The sequence below is a fragment of the Sparus aurata genome, chromosome 15 (genome assembly GCF_900880675.1).
Source record: "Sparus aurata chromosome 15, fSpaAur1.1, whole genome shotgun sequence".
Taxonomy (NCBI): domain Eukaryota; kingdom Metazoa; phylum Chordata; class Actinopteri; order Spariformes; family Sparidae; genus Sparus; species Sparus aurata.
In genome coordinates, this window is record NC_044201.1 from 3995017 (window position 1) to 4014600 (window position 19584).

General features: G+C 40.6%; 1 protein-coding gene and 2 long non-coding RNA genes across 3 annotated transcripts; 2 read left to right on the top strand and 1 right to left on the bottom strand.

The window, feature by feature from the left end:
* The first annotated feature begins 8620 nt into the window (after nt 1–8620).
* LOC115596932 (uncharacterized) lies at nt 8621–9548 on the top strand. The gene is made up of 3 exons (XR_003986976.1): nt 8621–8997; nt 9068–9160; nt 9414–9548. It is a non-coding gene; the product is annotated as an uncharacterized LOC115596932 (long non-coding RNA).
* LOC115596933 (uncharacterized) lies at nt 8719–9759 on the bottom strand. Its single transcript, XR_003986977.1, has 2 exons — nt 9719–9759; nt 8719–9638 (listed from the first exon to the last, which is right to left on the bottom strand). It is a non-coding gene; the product is annotated as an uncharacterized LOC115596933 (long non-coding RNA).
* Nucleotides 9760–13757: 3998 nt separating this feature from the next.
* Nucleotides 13758–15056, top strand: LOC115596781 (zinc finger BED domain-containing protein 5-like). The gene has a single exon (XM_030442194.1). It carries the CDS (start codon nt 13758–13760, stop codon nt 15054–15056), a length of 1299 nt encoding a protein of 432 aa, XP_030298054.1.
* The last annotated feature ends 4528 nt before the right edge of the window (nt 15057–19584 follow it).

Here is a 19584-nt window from a genome sequence, read left to right on the forward strand (position 1 = left end):
TTATGTTTGTAATATAAGAAGCCAACATAAAAGCGCCTGCCTGTGAAAATTAGATAGCCGAATCGGGAGTTTATCTATGTCAAAATCACGTTTGAGAAGAAATTCTATACCACCTTTTTTTTTCAAAGATAAGATTGGGAAATAAGTACCATAATTTATCTTTATTTTGGATGTAATGTTTAATCCAGTTCACTTTAAAGACTATGTTAGATAAATGAAAGTCCAGCGTATTTAATCCTCCTTGACAGTCTCAATTACATAACACACTACTGTTTAGGTAGTGAGACTTGTTTTTCCATAGAAAGTTGAATAAGGTCGAATCTATTTTTTTTTTTCAATTGAGTTGGGTACATCTAATTCTTTCGCTGGATAAACAAGATGTGATAAACCTTCAGTTTTGGACAAAAGTACCCGACCTTTGAGTGATAAATCCCTCATGAGCCACATGTTAAATTTATTTAAAATTTTTGGAATAAGGGGTTGGAAGTTTGACTCTATTCTGTTTGTTTGATTTTTACAAATATTTATTCCTAAATATGTTACTTCCTATTAACAGGAATACCTTCAATTTCCGCTGAATGAATATTGCCATCTTTAAGAGGAAAAAGGGTGCACTTTTTAATATTTAGAGTTAGACCTGTCACTTTAGAGAACAGATTAAGACAATTTATGATTTTCTTAATCTGCATTTCGTCCTTTAAAAAGATAGCAGTATCATCAGCCAGCTGGCAACATTTAATTTCTTTACCTAAAATTTGAATACCTTGAAAGGAATCATTATATATATGTAGGGCAATTGTTTGCATGACCAAAAGAAACAAAAAAGGAGCTGCTGGATCTCCTTGTTTTATACCCTGAGAGATGTTGAACCTGTGAGTGGTCCCCCATGGAAGTTTAACTGAGCTGTTGCACTCACTATATAAAGTTTGTATTGCCCTTTTAAAGTACTGACCAAACCCAAAAAAATCTAACACTTCCGATAGCACCTCATGCTTTACAGTGTCAAAAGCTTTATATATGTCTATGAATAATATGTAACTGTTGTCTGCGATGTATTCTTTGTAGTCAGTCAAATCTAAGATCAAACGAATATTGTTGCTTATGTGTCTGCCTTGCATAAAACCAGACTGACCATCGTCTATAAGTGTGTCTAAACAAAATTTTAATCTTTCTGCAAAGATGTGAGACAATAACTTTGCGTCATTGTTAATTAAAGGAGTCATCACCTGGTTTTTTACATATCCAGTCCCTCTTGGATCGCTTTGGATCAATTCTTAAAACTTATTAGAAAAAAATAAAAAAAAATAAATCAAACATAGAGCTTGTTTTGACACTTTTTCATACCGCGACTTTCTCTCGGGAGATTATGCGCGAGGTTTTGACCGGTCCGGATGTGCATTGTATTAATATGTAATGAGGCGCGTGTTGATTGGCCGCAGGAAGGACAGAGCCGGAATGGGGGGCGAGCCTGCATGCACACAGACTCCAAAACATAAACAGCCCCCTGTCATGGCGCACACACTAAATGACGAACCTTACGGAATTCAGGCATTTATGTACGAGCCAGAGTCGGAAACCGAATGGGAGAGTGAAGAGGCAGAGACGGTGGAAGATACACGTTTACAGCAGGATGTCTCTGAATGGTAAATTCTTTTTTTTTTCCTTCTTACTTTTCACACTCGTGTTTTACATGTAAGACCTGAGTTTTAATGCTGGCGGTCACGATGTATGGCGTGAAAATGACAGAGAAATAAGCAGATTCGGCGTGCTCACTCTGGCTGAGGACGGCTGTGAGCCGATGCATATGCAAGTAGCCTCCTGTGGTAACGTCACCACAGGAGCAGAGTCAAAATCTCGTGCTTTAGGAACGCGCACTACTGTGCGCTATTCCTGTTCGGAAAAACAGCCAAAGCGAAAAAAATAAGCCACTTTCAAACTCCAGCTTTTCAGGCAAGTTTCAACAGAGGTCAAACACCAATATGCATGATTTAACGAGAGAAATTGCGATTTCCGGGTGATGACTCCTTTAAAGTTATTGGTCTCCAGTTCTCAATCTGTAGTCGATTTTTATTGGGTTTAGGTATCAAGGTGATTAGGCCTTGGCACATTGTTGCAGGGAGCTTACCGACTTCTATGGCCTCCTTAAAGAAATATAATAAAAATTCAGAAATGTGGTCTTGGAATGCCTTATAAAACTTGCTGGTAAGTCCATCGTTCCCTGGGGATTTATTATCTTTTAAGCATCTAATATTATTTTCAATTTCTCTCAGGGATAAATCTTGATCACAAACATTTTTTTGCGTTTGGTCAATGCGTTGTGCCTTGTTATATATAGAAGAAAAAAAATGAGATGGGCTATAAATGTCATTTGGTTCAGAATATAAGTTTTTATAAAACTCCTTCACAGCTATAGAAATTTTTTGAGGGTTTTCAGAGATCTGCTGATCAACTTTGAGTTTATACATGTTATTCACAGAAGCATTTCTTTTTTCTAGATTATGAAAATATTTGGGTTTTTTTTCACTGTGTTCCATCCATTTCTGTCTGGAACGGATAAATGCACCACGTGCCATATTTTGATATATATTGTCCAAAGCAGATTGTAGCTCAGCTAACCTGTTGATTTCAATCTGAGAGAGTGTGTAATTTTCATAAATAGAAATTATATCCTTTAAAATTTTCTCTTGTTTAATTCTTTTTTCCTTAGCCAATTCCTTTCCCCTTTTAATTGCCATGTTACGAATCAAGAATTTTGTATATTCCCAGTGTTTGCCTTATATTTTCTCTTCTTGAGCTTTCTTCCAATTATCATGTATGATTTCTATGACTTTTTCTTTGAAAGACTTATCACACAAAAGCATATTGTTTAACTTCCAGTAGTCAGAGTTACCTTTAACTGGAAGGTTCCTTATATACAATGTCAGAGAAACAATTTTGTGATCCGTGAGTACTGAAGGTTCTATTTTGGTTTCCTTTACTTTATCTATTAAATCATTTGAAATAAGCCAAAAGTCAATCCTGGATCTCTTTGATAAATCTTTGTTATTCCAAGTGAACTGGATTTGAGACGGGTTCCTTAATCTCCATATATCACAGCAGTTTAATTGTAAACATAGGTCGTTAAACTCTCCACATGTGCTTCTTAAAGGTCTTTGTGGGTGACAGTCAATTATGGGATCATTAATGCAATTCCAGTCACCTCCCAATATCAATTTAGCATTCATGAAGGAGTTTAACAAGACAGTGATTCTTCTTCAAATTCTTCAAAGAGGATTGTGTTTCTATGACTGCTATTGTACCCATATATATTTCCCAGAATGAAAATGTAATTCATAAATTCAATAACTAAAATTAACCATCTTCCAGAGTTATGAGCAATGTTTTTGAGGATTTTTCCTTGAAAGGAGCCTTTCAATATAGCTACACCAGCAGAATTACTGTTTCCATAAGCCATCCAAATATTATCACCCCATTGATTTTTCCAAAAATTGAAGTCTGCAGCTAATGCATGCGTTTCTTGTAGAAAATAAAAATCTGCTTTCAAGCTTTTACAAAACAAAAAAACAGCCTTCCTCTTAGTCTGTTCTCGAATACCCCTCACATTAAATGAACAAAATGACAAAGACATATGAAACAAAAAACACTAGGTTATCTAGATGTTGAGTTCTGAGTTCATCATCATTTTAACTTTTTCTTTGTTTTAGATGTTAAACATGTATTACTATTTCACACTCTAATTTCTATGCCATCAATGATGGCTTTGGCCCCTACAAAGAATGCTTTTTTCCCCTGCTTACGTGCCTCTTCGATTTGTGGCTACAGCTTGTTGCGTATTTCTTTGTCTTTTGTAGTTAGATCTTCTCTGAATTTCAGTTTCTTAGCCTTGAGAAAGCCAGAGTCCTTTGCAGCTTTCCACAATATTATTTTCGTCGATCTGCATTTGAATCTTGTTAACGCCTGTCGAGTTTTGCCGCTCTCTTTTCTTCCAATCCTATGGCTCACATCGATGTGGAAGTGTAGGTCTACTCCGGTGTCCGGGATGACTGCTCTGCAGACGTCTACCATGCGCTGTTTAACGTCCTCACCTTCCTGCTCCGTCAGACCGGACAGCCTCAGGTTCCGTCTCCTGTGATAGCGCTCCATGTCGTTTATCTTGTCTTCCGCGGTCGTTATTCTTTTCTGATGAACGTCGCCGGCTTGCTTGACCGTTGTAACATCCGCTTTCACGTCTAGGACTTCTTTAAAAAGGAACTCTGACGTCTCCTTAAGGCCCTCAATGGTGTCAGTATTTTTCTTTATCAGTAATGCAAGACTGTCTGCGTTTTCATTTATCTTTTCCGCCACCAACCTCACAATGTTGTCTTGTAGTTCGGAGAGTGTCGCTTCAATTTTGCCATTCTTTGTAACTGGGGTACGTGGGTACACCCACCTCCATCTCGGAGCCACCGGCATAAGAGTGCATATCTCCTATCTTCACAACTTTTATGTCGTTTTCGGTTGAATCTTCAATGAATGAAAGCGACTTGCATGCCTTGTTACCTTGATTTCTGTGTCTTTTCTCCGCCATTATTATAAAGCCGTCAACTACCGTGTAAAGGTCCACTTCTTCCTGCATGAGTTGAAATTTCAAATTGATGGCAAAGTTGAATAAAACGTCAAAGTCAGTCCACGGTTGCTTATTCTACCAAAGGGCGACAAGAATAACAGCTGGCAACTGTTCTGAATGAGCAAAGTCCACTTTTAGGGTGAGAAAATCATTTCTATCGGTTAGTGAAAAAGTTCTCCATACACCTCGGCCGCCATCTTGCGCGCCCTCCTGATTATGGTTTTATGCGCGCCGATATTGGCACTGAAATGACGCCATAAGGGAACCCATTTGGGTCATTTTGGGGACAAGACCTACAGTTGACTGCAGCCAGGTTAGGTGAGTTATGGGAGAGAAGCAGGGAGCCAGGTCAACTCCTCTTTTAGTCTATTGGATAATATACCAAAGTGACCAATTAGAGGAAGTGGGTGTGTACTGGAAAAGGGACTCTAAAGGCCCGTGCAGTAAGAGAAGGTTAGAGGTGGCACTTTTAGATTTTCTTAAGATCGCAGGCTCAATAGGAAGTCTGATAGGGCAGAGGGCGAAGCATTTTGGCATTGCTTTTTCCATAGATTTCAGAATATCAGAAAGCGGCCGCTTCTGATTAGGACGCAGGGGTTGAGATCTGTTTCAATAAAAATTGCTCTATCATTCCACCCAGCCTTTCCTCAGCAGAATTTTTTATCATCAAACTACACGCCGACACTTTTGAGGAGGTGCCTGATGCTGTGTCACTCTGCTGGTGGTGAAATATTTGAAAAGTGCATCTGAAGAGAAAAGAGAAGTATATGTGAATCCACTGGATGTTACATTTTGATAGAAAAAAAACAGATGCTTGATGTGTGCTATACATAAGACTAATATAGACTAATAATGAAAATGTGATGAGATTCATTCAACTTTATTGTCATTGCAATACAATTCAGTCTAACCAGAGAACAGTGCAGTGTATATATATATATTTTGCCTATGAATGATAGCTAAGGTGTGGAGTATTAACAGTAATACACTTTAACACCGTTGTAAACTTTAACAAACAAACGGTGACACAACAAACCAAAGGCTTACAACGACCCTATTACAAAGGGGATGGAAAACTAATAGCATTTTAACTGACATACAAACAGGAAGATACCTGTAAAATAACACCTGAACAGGCCTAACGTTAACTTTCCAAACGTCCCTGATGAATTAAGGTGGAGTAACATTAACACACATCGACTCAGCTATTTATTGATTATTAAACAATGCTGCTATCGTCCGAAGTAAGCTAGCAAGCTAACACTCTGCTCCAACAACGGTAACTACGATCAATAAACTATTAATTTCCTTTCACTTCATCACATTGACGTTAGTGTACCTGTCCAGCATGTGCACACATAAGGCCCAAAGGGTGCTTGAGCCCCTGCCCTTTTTGCCTTGTATTATAAAGTGCCCTTTTTGTGTGTTTTTTCATGAAAACAGAAAATCCTGTTCTGTAAAGATATGTCACAAAAACGGCAGAATAAAAATGCCACCTAAAGCCGCTTCTCTGTCCGCTGTGGCTCCGCTCTGTCTCTCTCTCTACGAACGGTCGCTACTTTAAAATTAAAAGCCCCCCGCTAAGAACCCAGTTCTAAACACCAATGGGGTGCAATGTAAAGCTCTTATTTTGGAGAGAGAGTGAGAGAGAGAGAGAGAGAGAGAGGCCGCTGCCTCATGGAGAACTCCACCACGCACGTAGATGAGACGTGACAGTGGAGCGACTTGAACCTTTGTGAGTTATAAATCCATTAACATAATGTTACCCTCGGTTCGGAAAATGAGGCAGAACTCCAGTATAAAGTTTTAAAACAACACTTGTTTCTTTATTCATACAAAAGTTAGGCTCAAATCCATTTATTTATTTATTGGCACATGTAAAAGAATTGTTGCGAGCAACAATGACTAAAACATCTCCCCTAAAGATCAGGTTCACAGCCGGCCTGGCTCCCTCTGGCTTACTGCCATAATAATGTTACACACGCACCTGGCAGTAACTATAACACGGCACCTCTACAGAGCAACCATAACCACTGCACACACTCAAAATACAACTCCTGCCGGTGTACACAGCAAACCCCTAAGCCCCTCGGTTTAAGGCAGGCTGAGCACCCTTGGAGACTTAAAGCTGACTGCTTAACCAGAGGGGTATTGCACAAAACTAGGATAAGGGATTAAGCCGGGATATCTTGGTTATCCTGGCTCAATTTATCCGTGGTCCAGTTGCACAAAAGCAGGATAGGGGGCAGTAGGATATGTTATGGTATAAGTTACCATGGAGATTTATTCTGTGGAGCTAGCCTGCTCCAGACCAGGCTAACAGCCAGGCTAAGATTAATCCTAGTGATTCACCTGTATTTCCACCGTCAATCCTGTGAGGAATTAATGGGCGCGTTCTAGTTGACCTTCTGCTGCCTGATCAGCGAGATCTGCTGGCGGCAGCAGGGGCGGGGATACAAACGCTGCTATGAAGTCGGACACTCTCTCTTCCCGTAGACGCGACGTGACCTGGCTGAGCTTGCGGTGTTTGCCTTTTTCGTCAGGGAAGAAGTGGAGGAAATTGAAATTCCATTAATGTTTGAGGAAAATCAACAACGACTGCGATCAGTTTTCTTACCTGATGCTATGGGAACTTTGCTGGCCTTTTTCTCATATTAATCTCCTTTGGAAATTATTCAATCAGAGATGTTCAAAGTAGTAGCTAACTAAAACATTTGAGCTGAGGGAATAGAGCAGTGGAACTGCTGCTGTGTTGCATGCAGACAACCGGGGATCAAGACCCGTGTCAAGCCTGTATTTTTGCAGAGGATGTATTCATCTGATTATGTGTATGACAGACAGTTCATATTTAGAGACAACAGAATGTGACAGCTTTGTCACAATAACAACTTCAAATTTGGATACTTTGTAATTGCTTCACTTCAAACGGTCACACAGTGGCTCATCAAGAGTATGAAGAGCCTAAATGTTGTCTTACTGTAAATGATCATGTTCTGTTTTCCTTGTAATGTCACCATTAAATACATTTGAACTTTGTCTATCTGGTACATTATAGTAAGTCTTGCCTAATAACAATACAGTACAATTACAACAGTTACTCATTATTATGATGACAACTTTGCTTATGTGCATGATTATATCACAGCTGAGGGGAATTTGCTGACTACATTTAACAAATAAGCATAACATAAGATGATGCATTTTCTCATAGCAACATTTTTCACAATGAATGAAATACATTTCAGTGAATGAATGAAATACAATAATCAGAACAAATGACTGAATCAGATGCCTTGTCCCGCTGCACCATCTCATCACACGCAGAATAGCTCAGGACAATTCTTTGTATTGTTAATGTGACGGGAACAGAAAGGGTTAATTAATAAGAGTGGATAGAACAGATAACACTGGACACAGCAGTTAACCACTTCTCCATCATCACCCTAAGCTGACAGAACTGAGCAGTTTATTGACGACATCTTTCAGGGTTGTTGTGTTACATGAAGGATTTTATAGGTTTATTCATGTTGACTATCCCATAGGTGCAGCCACACGGCTGCTACTGATCTGAAAGTATTTGATATTTGAGTAGAAAAGAGGCAGAGGCCCTATGGATATGGAAATTCATCGAAACACACGTCGTATACGTCACCGTAGATGAGAGCCAATTAGGGCAAAGTCCTGACGTCATGAAGGTGGGTCTGGGGTCGCGCAGTACCTGGAGAGCAACTGCGCGAATGCTCTGCAGCAGCCTCGCTCCCGCGATAACTTAAGGTCATGTGACATCAGATGCGGAGCAGAAACCACTCCCATCCAGGTCATCGTGGACACATTTTACCCAGCATGCATCACGATTTAGGCAGCGCTGCTTGATCTTGAACTCACCTAATGTGTTTTACAGCATGTCCATGGTCTTTCTAAGTATGTTGCATCATTTTAATTATCCTGCATTAAAATATTACATATATATATTGTCATTTTTCATTTCATTTAAATCTGTTGGCTGTTTGTAATCGCAACAATCTTTTTATATTTATTCAAGTGGTAGTATTATTACTTGGGCCAAGTGTTAAATTGCTATGTAATGAAGACTGCTTGCCAAATTGCCATCAGAGATTTCATAAATATGTTTTATTGCAGTAATTGAGATTACAAAACACAGCTGATGAAGTTGCAAAGGTGTTTTCAATGAAATCTGTGACACACACACACAAGATTTTTTGCAAGTGGGAGCTTCCTTTATTCTGTTGGGGATGTAGAGAACCTCAATAAAGGAACCATTTGCTGCACAATAAGACGTGTTTGTCTGGAGCTGAAGTCATTCAACATATTCATCACCTTCCCTGGCCACAGAAGACCCCTCCACATCAAGGAGTTTTACAAGATTGCAGGTAACCTCAATTTCAACGTGCAACCATTAGTTTCTAATTTGATCAGTCACAGTTGGAAACTATTTTACAGCTGGATTGCACACACATCAGGATCAAACGCCCCTCAGGAGAACATGAGGGAGATTACATTAACAGGACATCCTTCCACAGCATCAATGTTCGGGTAAGAGTGATTTGTGGTTACTATGACCTACATAAATTAATTCTGTGCATTAAATGACCTTAATAGGTTACAACTTAACATTTCAGCTGATCTGTGATGCTGACTGCCAATTTAGAGGCAAAGTGTCCTGGCTCAGTGCATGACTCCAGAGTCTTATTGTTTTATTATACTTTATTTGTACTGTAAGCACCTTGGACATCATGAGTGTTTAACTCTGCCGTCTAGTTTTCTAAATGATATCTTGCATCATCAGGCGAATTCTCTGGTGTGCTGCTGGGAGACAAAGGCTATGCCTGCGAGTCATTCCTCTCGACTCCCCTTGCGGACCCCCAAACCCCACCACAGCAGGCCTACAACCATCCACACAGCAAGACAAGGGCTCAAATCGAGATGACCTTCGGCCTTCTGAAATCTCGGTTTCAGTGCCTGCACCACCTGAGGGTTTATTTGGCAGTCATTTCTCTTGGTTGCTTGGATCCTGGAATAGAGAGAGCAAAAGCAACAAAGATTAAAACACTGTATTGCAGTTATGGTTACGGTGTGCACTGAAATACTCACTTCTCTTTCTAGTTTCTGGACTTCCAGGTCCAGTTTCCCTGAGTGTCCCGCGTTTGAGCTCAAGCTCCAGCTCCATTTCTTGGAGCTATCTCTTCTTGAATTTGATTTTAATGTCTGCCAGCTCTATCTGTTCCTCCGGGTTCTGACAGTTTGTGAAGTATGTAAAAGAAATGTCAATTAGCTTAGCAGGTTTTGTGCATAATGTAGATTTACTTTAGCCAATACTCACAATGTTACCAGGCTGCTTAGGAGACTGTGCAGCATCTGGGTCCTGTTACACATATATTTTCTATTAGCACCACATCACTGACTTCATACTTTATGGACTAAATAAGCAGAATATTTCCATAAAATTGACATACCGCAAGCCTTCTGGAGTCCAGTGACATGGTCTCCTCATCTGCAGAAGTGCATTCTGCAGCTGCAGATGTGCCTTCCCCCTGCCATATACATACATACATACATACATACATACATACATGTATTGAGAGAACTTGAATTAAGATTTCACAGGACATACCAACCCTGTGATTTGAATACAATGTACTAACCGGATCATCTTCTGGCGCCAAGAGTGTAACTGTGTTCCCAGACACTGTGAGGAGTCAGACAGTATAATATATTTATTTGACTGTGTTCCATGTGCAGTAGTACTGCAATATGTAACTTGGATGAAGCGGACACTGGCCTCCCTTTATTTAAATGGAGTGCCAGCTCCTCCGCTGGGGTCGTATCCTGGCTTGGTGGGCCGCCCCGGTGCCATTTAACTGCTACAGTCATACAGACATTCAGCATGTCAACAGACACCTAATCTATTCACCTCATTTGTTCACTGTTATGTAAAGTCACCAGCCTGCAAAATGTTCTTGTATTTAATTTGAACTTGCTGCCAGGTCATTTTATAGCCAGACAAGTTTGTTCTTTATGAAGGAGAGAAAGATAAAATAGATACAAACATAACATGAGAAAAATAGATTAAACGATACACGTTGTGGATAATCGTTTGCACTTAATCATACTCTACATTTCCTGAGTAACATGCAAAGTGTACAACAGTTGATTAGTGGACTTTAAAAGTATCTCCTTTAGTCCTTTAATTGTAGCCTAATGATGACAGTTCCAGTGGAGCACTGTTTATTAATTGTACAGTTTTGAACTACTTACGCATTAAGCCGGTCCGCTGTTGTCTGTCAGGCTTTCTCTCATTCTTTAATTATGGCACTGGTGATGCCTTTTTTTCTTATAATGTCTTCCACCTCTTCACAGACCTCCATCAGGAGCTGTTGTTCAGCAGCCGTGAGATATGAAGCGCGACTCTTATCCACGTTCCCATCGGTGATTCTGTGAGCGATCGCGAGGTCTATTTAAGTATGCCGTGAACACGCACTTATCCCGACTATCTACACCTGGCTTGACATAGCCGCGCCTTTTCATCCTGGCTTGGCAAACGTGCAACCAATTAAGCCAGGATGCGCCGAGCAGACTAGATCAAGCCGCGCTTGCTCAGTTATCCTGGATTTCTTTATCCTACTTTTGTGCAATACCCCTCTGGTCAATAGGTGGGAGAGTGGTCAAAACAAACAAAAATAAATGACGGCTCAGCTGAACAGCTCCACTCTGTGTTATCTTAACACAAGGCCATACAAAGGAGCGCAATCCCGCTCAGCGATAGCTGCTCAACTGAACACATCAACCAAACAAACAAATAAGAGGAAAAGGAACAGCAGTCAGGCCATACACCGCTGCTCCTCATGCACCTACAACACAAAACAAATACTATTCACCAACAACATATAGCAAGCCAGCAGTGCAACATACAAGCTATAAAACATCTTATAATATTAAAACACAAACTACAATGGAAGCAACACATACCATACGACTGTCACAGGGTGCACACACCGATCTGCCCGACAATCGTCGGCTCGCTTCCCTCCTGCAACTGTTTTAGTGGCACAAACATGCAACATGGTCAGCATTAACATATGCACACATACACACAACCTGCCGAGTGAACAGTGGACACTCTTTTTATTCATAGAGATAAACATACCTCCTGGAACAGCTCCTAACAGAATCAGCAGTGCCCTCACAATGCTCCTCACCAGCCTGCAGCAAATTAGCTGGTGAGATTCCAGACAAACAGCAACCCATCTGCCTGATAAGGGCATCCTTAAATCTGCCTGTCCTAATTTATAACCCAGACCTCCTCTGGCGGCTACAATAACTTCCTTGTGGGGGCTAACAAGTCGCCTTTCACTTATTCAACGTGCTTAAATATGAGTCATATTTCAGAAGAGTGTCCATTTGTGCTTGTTAAACTAACTGCTTGTTAATGAGAGTTAAGAATAATCTGACAGCTGCCTGTGTCAGCTGTTTATCTGCCACAAATCTTAAACTTCTTCCAGATATTGAGTTCACTGTGACTTTGCTGTTGTAAACATTGCTGTTCCTACTAACAGTCACAGTAGTCATTTCTTGGTTTTGTCACATTTTTAGATGTGTAGCCTGTATTTCTAGTTTGCACTTACCCTCCAATAAATAGCCTAATAATAAACCAGTGTTTGATTGCTTTTTAAGTATTGCAGCTGAATTGCATGTCTACCAAACCTCATGATAATGTGAATAAACTCATGTTGACAATAATTTGTTGACACAAAAGAAATGGCAGTTGCATATCACTCACAGCTACACAGGATACACAGCTAAGTAGTTAGCTTTCTATAAGTACTTTGTTTACTAATTTTAAGTTAATCTACATATTGTGTTATTAAGGCCTGAAAAAGATTTTGGAGCGTGCTATGCGCATGCACATACTTCCCTTTTCTGACTTTGAGCCCCTGCCCCTTGTAACGTGGTCGGTGCAGGGGAAGGTTATGGTCCGCTTTCAGTGGTTGGCTCAGACGACATGGCAGGCAACATGTGGGATTTCCGCACATACTTTTATTCCACTGTAACTTACAGACCATACCAAGCCAGGTCGCTGCGGCACTAGTTATCACACGCATACATGCCTTGACCGACATAGGCCGAGGATCCTACACCTATACATCACAATATAAAATTAAATAAAAGGGTGGTCTTCACTCCGCTGGTGGCATTGCTACGCATGGTGGAGCGGAAGCACATCAACTCTTCTTCTAGGTACAGGTTACATTATCCACTTAACAAAAGGAGGCTACTAACCTTCAATAACTCCGACTGTTACATATTTCCTCCCTGGTGAACATAAGGCTGTCCTCAGCCGTACACAGCATGACAAGTATCCAAGCTTCACTTAACATTTCGTAATACATTAGTCCATAAAAAGTGAATTGTAATACTCCAGACAAGCGGTACACAGCAGAAGACGTAACCAAGCTACACTTAGTATTTCGTAATACATTACTTCAGTGGTTCCCAAAGTGGATCATTCATCCATTGCCGGGGGGGCGTGGTACTGCGACTCGGCTAAATGAATGAAGCATGCTTGCACACTGCTAGCAAAACATGGACAAGTTTTTGACTGGGCTCCCACCTAAACGTAAAGCAGATGATGAACCGTCACCCGATGTGCTCCCAAAACAAGGCAAGGCAAAGACAAGAAAATATGATGAGACATATCTCGCCTTTGGATTCACCTGTACAACGGTGGCTAATGAAGAGAGACCACAATGTGTTGTGTGTCTCAAAATACTAGCCTGTGACAGTTTGAAGCCAAACAAGCTAAGGCGCCACTTGGAGACAATACACCCGGAGCACAAAGACAAGTCAGTTGACTTTTTCAGAAAAAAACTCATAAACTGCCGTGCTCAACAGTGTCGCTTTACTAAAGCTGCATCCGTGGCCGCAAATGCCCAACTCGCTTCGTATAAAGTTGCATACCGAGTGGCACAATGTAAAAAGCCGCACACAATAGCTGAAGAATTAATACTTCCCTGTGCTATGGACATGGTTTCAACTATGCTTGACACATGATGACACAGCAGCCAGCAAGCTGAGGGCGATCCCTCTGTCCGACAATACCATTGCCAGGCGCATTTATGATATTTCAAAGGACATGGAGGAGCAGCTTAATGATAAGGTGCGCGACACCCGCTTTGCGCTGCAGATGGATGAAGCAACTGACAGTAACAGAGACGGTTTACTGATAACGTACGTCAGATTCATTGATGAAGATGATTTGAGGGAGGAACTGCTTTTCTGCAAAAAAATTCTTGGCAGAGCCACTGCAGAAGAACTGTTTAAAATCATTGACACTTACTTGAAAGAGGCCAATCTGAAATGGGAGGACTGTGTGGGCATCTGCACAGACGGGGCTCAGGCTATGGCTGGGAAACGTGGAGGGCTACAAGCGCTCATCAAGCGCGTCTCCCCAAATGTGCAGTGGACACACTGCATGATACAACGTGAGGCGCTGGCGTCTAAACAGCTGAGTCCTGAGCTGAACGATGTAATGACCGACGTCATTGCCACAGTCAACTACATCAAAACACGACCGGTCAAATCGCGGATATTTTCAGCACTATGCAATGAAATGGGCTCCGACCATACAGCTGTTCTGTTTCACAGCGAGTCCCGATGGCTGTCACGTGGGAAGGTGCTGTCCAGGGTCTTCGAACTGCGAGATGAAATCTGCATCTTTTTGGAGGAAGAGGGCAGCGATTTTGCCCAAAAGTTTAAATGTAACAAGTTCCTCATGAAACTTGCATACCTCAGTGACATGTTTCTGAAACTCAATGAAGTGAATTTGCAGATGCAGGGCAAAAACACACACCTTCCACATCTGGCAGATAAAATCACATCATTCATCAGAAAACTTGAGATGTGGCAGCAGCGAGTGAAAAATGGAAATATTGACTCATTTGAGAACTTGAAATCATTCATTGAAGTCAACAAGCTGCAGAACACAGTGATCCCATGCATGGAAGCACACTTCTCTGCCCTTCAGAAACATTTCCAGAGATATTTTCCGGTGCAGGATCCCAAAGAACATGACTGGATCCGTGACCCCTTCAGTGCAACACCACCTGCCGACTTCAGCACAGCTGAGGAGGAACAGTTTGTTGATGTCACCTCTGATTCAACAATGAGGCTGCAGTTTAAGTCAAAGACACTGGCTGCATTTTGGATTGGAGCAGAGATAGATTACCCACTGCTAGGTAAAAGAGCCCTGACCATTCTTCTTCCTTTTGCCACATCCTACCTATGTGAGATAGGTTTTTCTGCAGTGGCCTCAATCAAGACAAAATACAGATCAAAGCTGGACATTGAAAATGAACTCAGAGTGGCAGTCTCACAACTGCAGCCCAGATTTGAGAAGATGTGCTGCATGAAGCAAGCCCACACCAGTCACTGAAAAGATGTGGGGGTTAAAGGTGTAATTTTTGCACAACAAATCTTTAGTTTTTTGTTTTTTGTTTTTTTTTACCTTTCAGGGAATTTGTCATGTTTTAAAACAAATTTTTTTTGCACAGAGAGGCAATTTTTGAAATTTTTGTCAGCAATATTGAATACTGTTACACAGTTTAAAAAAACCTGTTACTCTGAAAATAATTACAATGTTAAAGGTGTTTTATTATCTTATTATTTATTTGTTATTCCAAATGAGGATGTAGTTTATTGCATATCACTTTTATTTGTTTAAAAGAAAGTAGCAGTTTGTGTTAATTACAACGTATGAAATAAACTGCAATGGAGTTTGAAAACCAAATATTTGTTTGCATATCCCCTGGGGAGGGGGGGGGGGGGACGACGAAGAAAATGTTCTCACAGCCAAAGGGGGGCCCAGCAGAGAAAGTTTGGGAACCACTGCATTACTTCATAAAAAGTTAGCCATAACACACAGGACAAGTTATACCCAGCAGAAGACCAAACCAAACTACACTTAGCATTTTGTGATACATCACTTAATGGAAAGTTAGCTGTAACACACAGGTTAATAAAACACACTCAGCACACCGATATACATATCAGTTGACAGAGTACAAAAACAAAAAGTTATGCCATATCTCAAAATACAAGGTGCAAAAGTGTGCAGCAAAATCCCACTTTTTCTTTGCTTACAACAAACCACTTCAGTGAAAAACTAACCAGTGGCAAACATAGAAGGCAAGATACACGATAAACACAACAAATGCAAAAAAAATATCTAAACTCTGTATTGCATTGTTTATCTGTTAGTCATATAAACCAGATTACTTAACAACCCAACTGTCTATATCAGGTCAAGTCTCTCCTCTGCAGCATCCAGCTTCTTCTGACTGTCCCCCAGTGAGACGTCAGTCTTCTTGGGAGGGAACAGGGGGAAGCTTATGGAGCCAGAACGGTGACTTTAAAATTTGGCATCCAAAAAAAAATTGTCATTGAAAACAAAACCAGTACTGAAAAAAGAAACATTGTCATTGGAACATTTGTATTGGCATTGAAACAAGTATTGGCACTGAAAAAAGAAAGTAATTCAAATCATTCAAATCCGAAAATCTTATCATTTTATTTTATTTGTATTTTTTTTGTATTTTTCGATGACAATCTTCAGATTTATTCTTCATGTCACTTTTTTTTCAGTGACAGATTTTTTTACAATATCAGTTTTTTTTCAGTGTCACTGATTTTCAGTTTCAACTTTATGTCACTGTTTTGGCGTCGAGAGGGAGGGGCCTGAGGGGAGGGGCAAGTTTTTCGGATTTGAATGATTTGAATTACTTTCTTTTTTCAGTGCCAATACTTGTTTCAATGCCAATACAACTGTTTTCAATACAAATGTTTCAATGACAATGTTTCTTTTTTCAGTACTGGTTTTGTTTTCAATGCCAATTTTTTTTTTGGATGCCAAATTTTAAAGTCACCGTTCTGGCTCCATAGAAGCTGACCTTAGTATGTGGGGCTGGGGTGGCCAGGATGACCTCAAAGGCCTGGCCTGAGGCCCTTTTGTCGAGCTCCTTAACCCGGGTATCTTCAGCAGGCGCCATCTTTAGAGTGCACTTCACAAAGCTAGTCCGCAGTGAAAAGAATTCTCAAGTCCAGACTGAACGCGGAGGTCGTTCGTTTTCTTCTTAATGTCCAGTTAATAAGGAAAGCAACAGAAAGCACAAACATCCAGCGCTGCCAACGCTTGGTACTCCAGTAACGTAACTCCAGCGTTCACCGCCACAGTTAGCTTGAGGAGAAGTTAGCTTCCAACACGGCACGGTTGCAGCCAGGAAAACTGTCACTCACACGAAGGCAGGCCGGTCACCCTCTATAATCATGTGCACATCCCTGGTACCTGTATCTTCTTTATGTCTTCCTCTTCTTTCCTTCTTTTCCTTTACTGGGCGCTGGATGGTTTCAGTATTTTGGACCTTGTAGTTCCGCTACAGTATCAGTAAATCTCTCTTTGTCTTGAGGTCTAGGTCGGGTCAGATTCAAGCAGCTCGCCTCTCGACCCACCCCCCTCACAGAGGACAGGTACAGTGCAACAAGCCAGGAACCCAGAAAAAAGGCCTCTATGTTATTTAATAGTCTTTGCTATGACGTTATGTTGCTGTGGGCTTATATAATATTTCGAAATAATAGTAGTAATGGCACTTGTAAAAATTATATATATTCTTTATTTTTTATTATAATTATTTTTTTCTCCCCCCGTTTGCAGATGACGGGGCCCCTAGCATTTTCCTATACTGCCTATGCCCAGGGCCTTCAATAGGACCACATGTAGCATGTAGGATGTAGTAAAAAATTAAACATGAACACAAATAATAGTCAGAGCCCTGTCACATGGATGTTGAGCATATTGAAGGTTTATTTGCCCTTACTGGCTTCACAACACACAAAGGAAATTCCAGAAAAACAGTCATTCAAAGCTGGCTATCATGACATCACTTATATAAAAAAAAAACTAAATGAAACTAGAAATCACACATTCACATACTTCATATATTTTTTTACCTGGAATTAATGTAAAATGTCTAGAATAATCATTAGCTACTGTTCAACAACTAAAGATGGATCAAATGATAATCCTAGGGATGCACCGAATATTCGGCCACCAAAAATTTTCGTCCGAAAATAACCCACAAGCGCTTTTCCGTTTTTCTGCCGAAATACTTCGATCACAGAAAGATGTGATGACGCAAACAAAAACCGCGGCCAGCACACGCTTGTTGGATAAGCGCCAATATGTGTGCTGTGTGGACACAGGGGCGAAAATCCCATTTCATAGTTGGGGGGGACAATAAACAGTAAAATTTTAGAGAATAATTCCGGGGGGGGGGGGGGGGGGGGGGGGGGGGTAAAAGTTATAGCCTGTCTTTTATACAGCATCTTTTACTGCAATTTGACGCTTAGTCTCTCTATCTCTCCAACAGGCAGGCAGAAGACATTTCTTAGCACCTGTATCTTGCTCATACTTCCACATGTAGCTCAGTTCCGCCCCAGAGGAGCCAGGATTCGACACACACACACACACACACACACACACACACACACACACACACACACACACACACCTTATTCCCCCCATGATCACTCATAGCTATTAGTTAAGCCACTTTAGGAAACTAAGCATTTTGTGGCTCTAGAAGTGGAAAAAACCTGTTTGGCAGCTGGTTTGTAATCAAATGTGTGATAATATTTCTTTACGTTTCAGACAAAGTGTGACTTCCAGGAAGACTAAATTTTTACATATATTTACTCATATTTACATTATGACATGTCATAATGTAAATATGAGCATTAGAGCTCCATAACTCCTATAGACTAGCAGGAAGGGCCCTCATATTTTGAGGTACCCCTACCCGAGGTAGAACAAAACACCACAATGTTTTTTTAAATCTTCAGGGTCTCCCATTCATGAAATGGATTGTTGTGAACTTTCATTTTGGGGCAAAAAGGATGAAATCATTGAATAAAATGATGCATTTCATAAACTCAGAAAGAGCAGATTGAGATCTCCCCAGAGGGTGCAAGGGCCATGTAATGCTGTCTTACTTTTAAAGGGAGACTCAGATCCTACTCAAATTTCGTATGTCAGTAGTCAGGTATCTATTGCATATGTATCAACAAAAGTTATGTTTATAGTTAATTTACTATTTAGTGATACAATAGGTGGAAATCATAAACATTTGTGAAGTAACATTTTACTTTATGTATTTAAAATAAAAGGGGTTTCAAGTAAAATTTCTTCTCAGTTAAGATTGTCTAGCCCTGCCTGAAGGAAATGTATTAATTCTTGAGTGTTTGTTGGGGGTATGGAACCCACAATAACCTCTGAAAGGCAATGTGGTTATGAGCAAAATAGAGAACCATACACAATTGCGCCAAGAAATGTTTGGTTGTTTTTCCATGTGTCTCCCTCGACAATTTTGATGCTCATAAATGCCAAGCACATCTAGACACAACCTAGAAGGTTGAGATGTGTATATTGCAGTACTTTCAACATCTTAAACCTGAGTATTATGAGTGGCAAGCTATGAAACTTTGCAAAATACATGCCAGTGTACATAGCTGAAATGAAAACTCTTGAGAAAAGCCAACCAGATTCCTACAAATTCATGAAAGATGGAGGGTTTGTGGTGCGACGTTCAGCCAAGAGGAACTTTAACTGCGTAGCCACAGATCAAGCTCTTGAACAAACCATAAACAGGGAAGGAAAAAGTCAAGAGGGCATTGTTGGCTTAACTCTACGAAAGGGAGCTTTGAAAAGGTGGCTAAAGTGAGTACTGTGATGCTATGACCTAGCTCTGTGATGGAGCAGCACATGCACCAAAATCCCACAAAGAGCACGGAGCAGCCCGAATGGACAGGGATGAAAGGGATATTGTACAGAATATGGAGTTTATGCAAGACAGACAGAACCCCTTCGATTTGGAGAAAGTTCCTGCTAAGCTAATCAATATTGCAAGTGG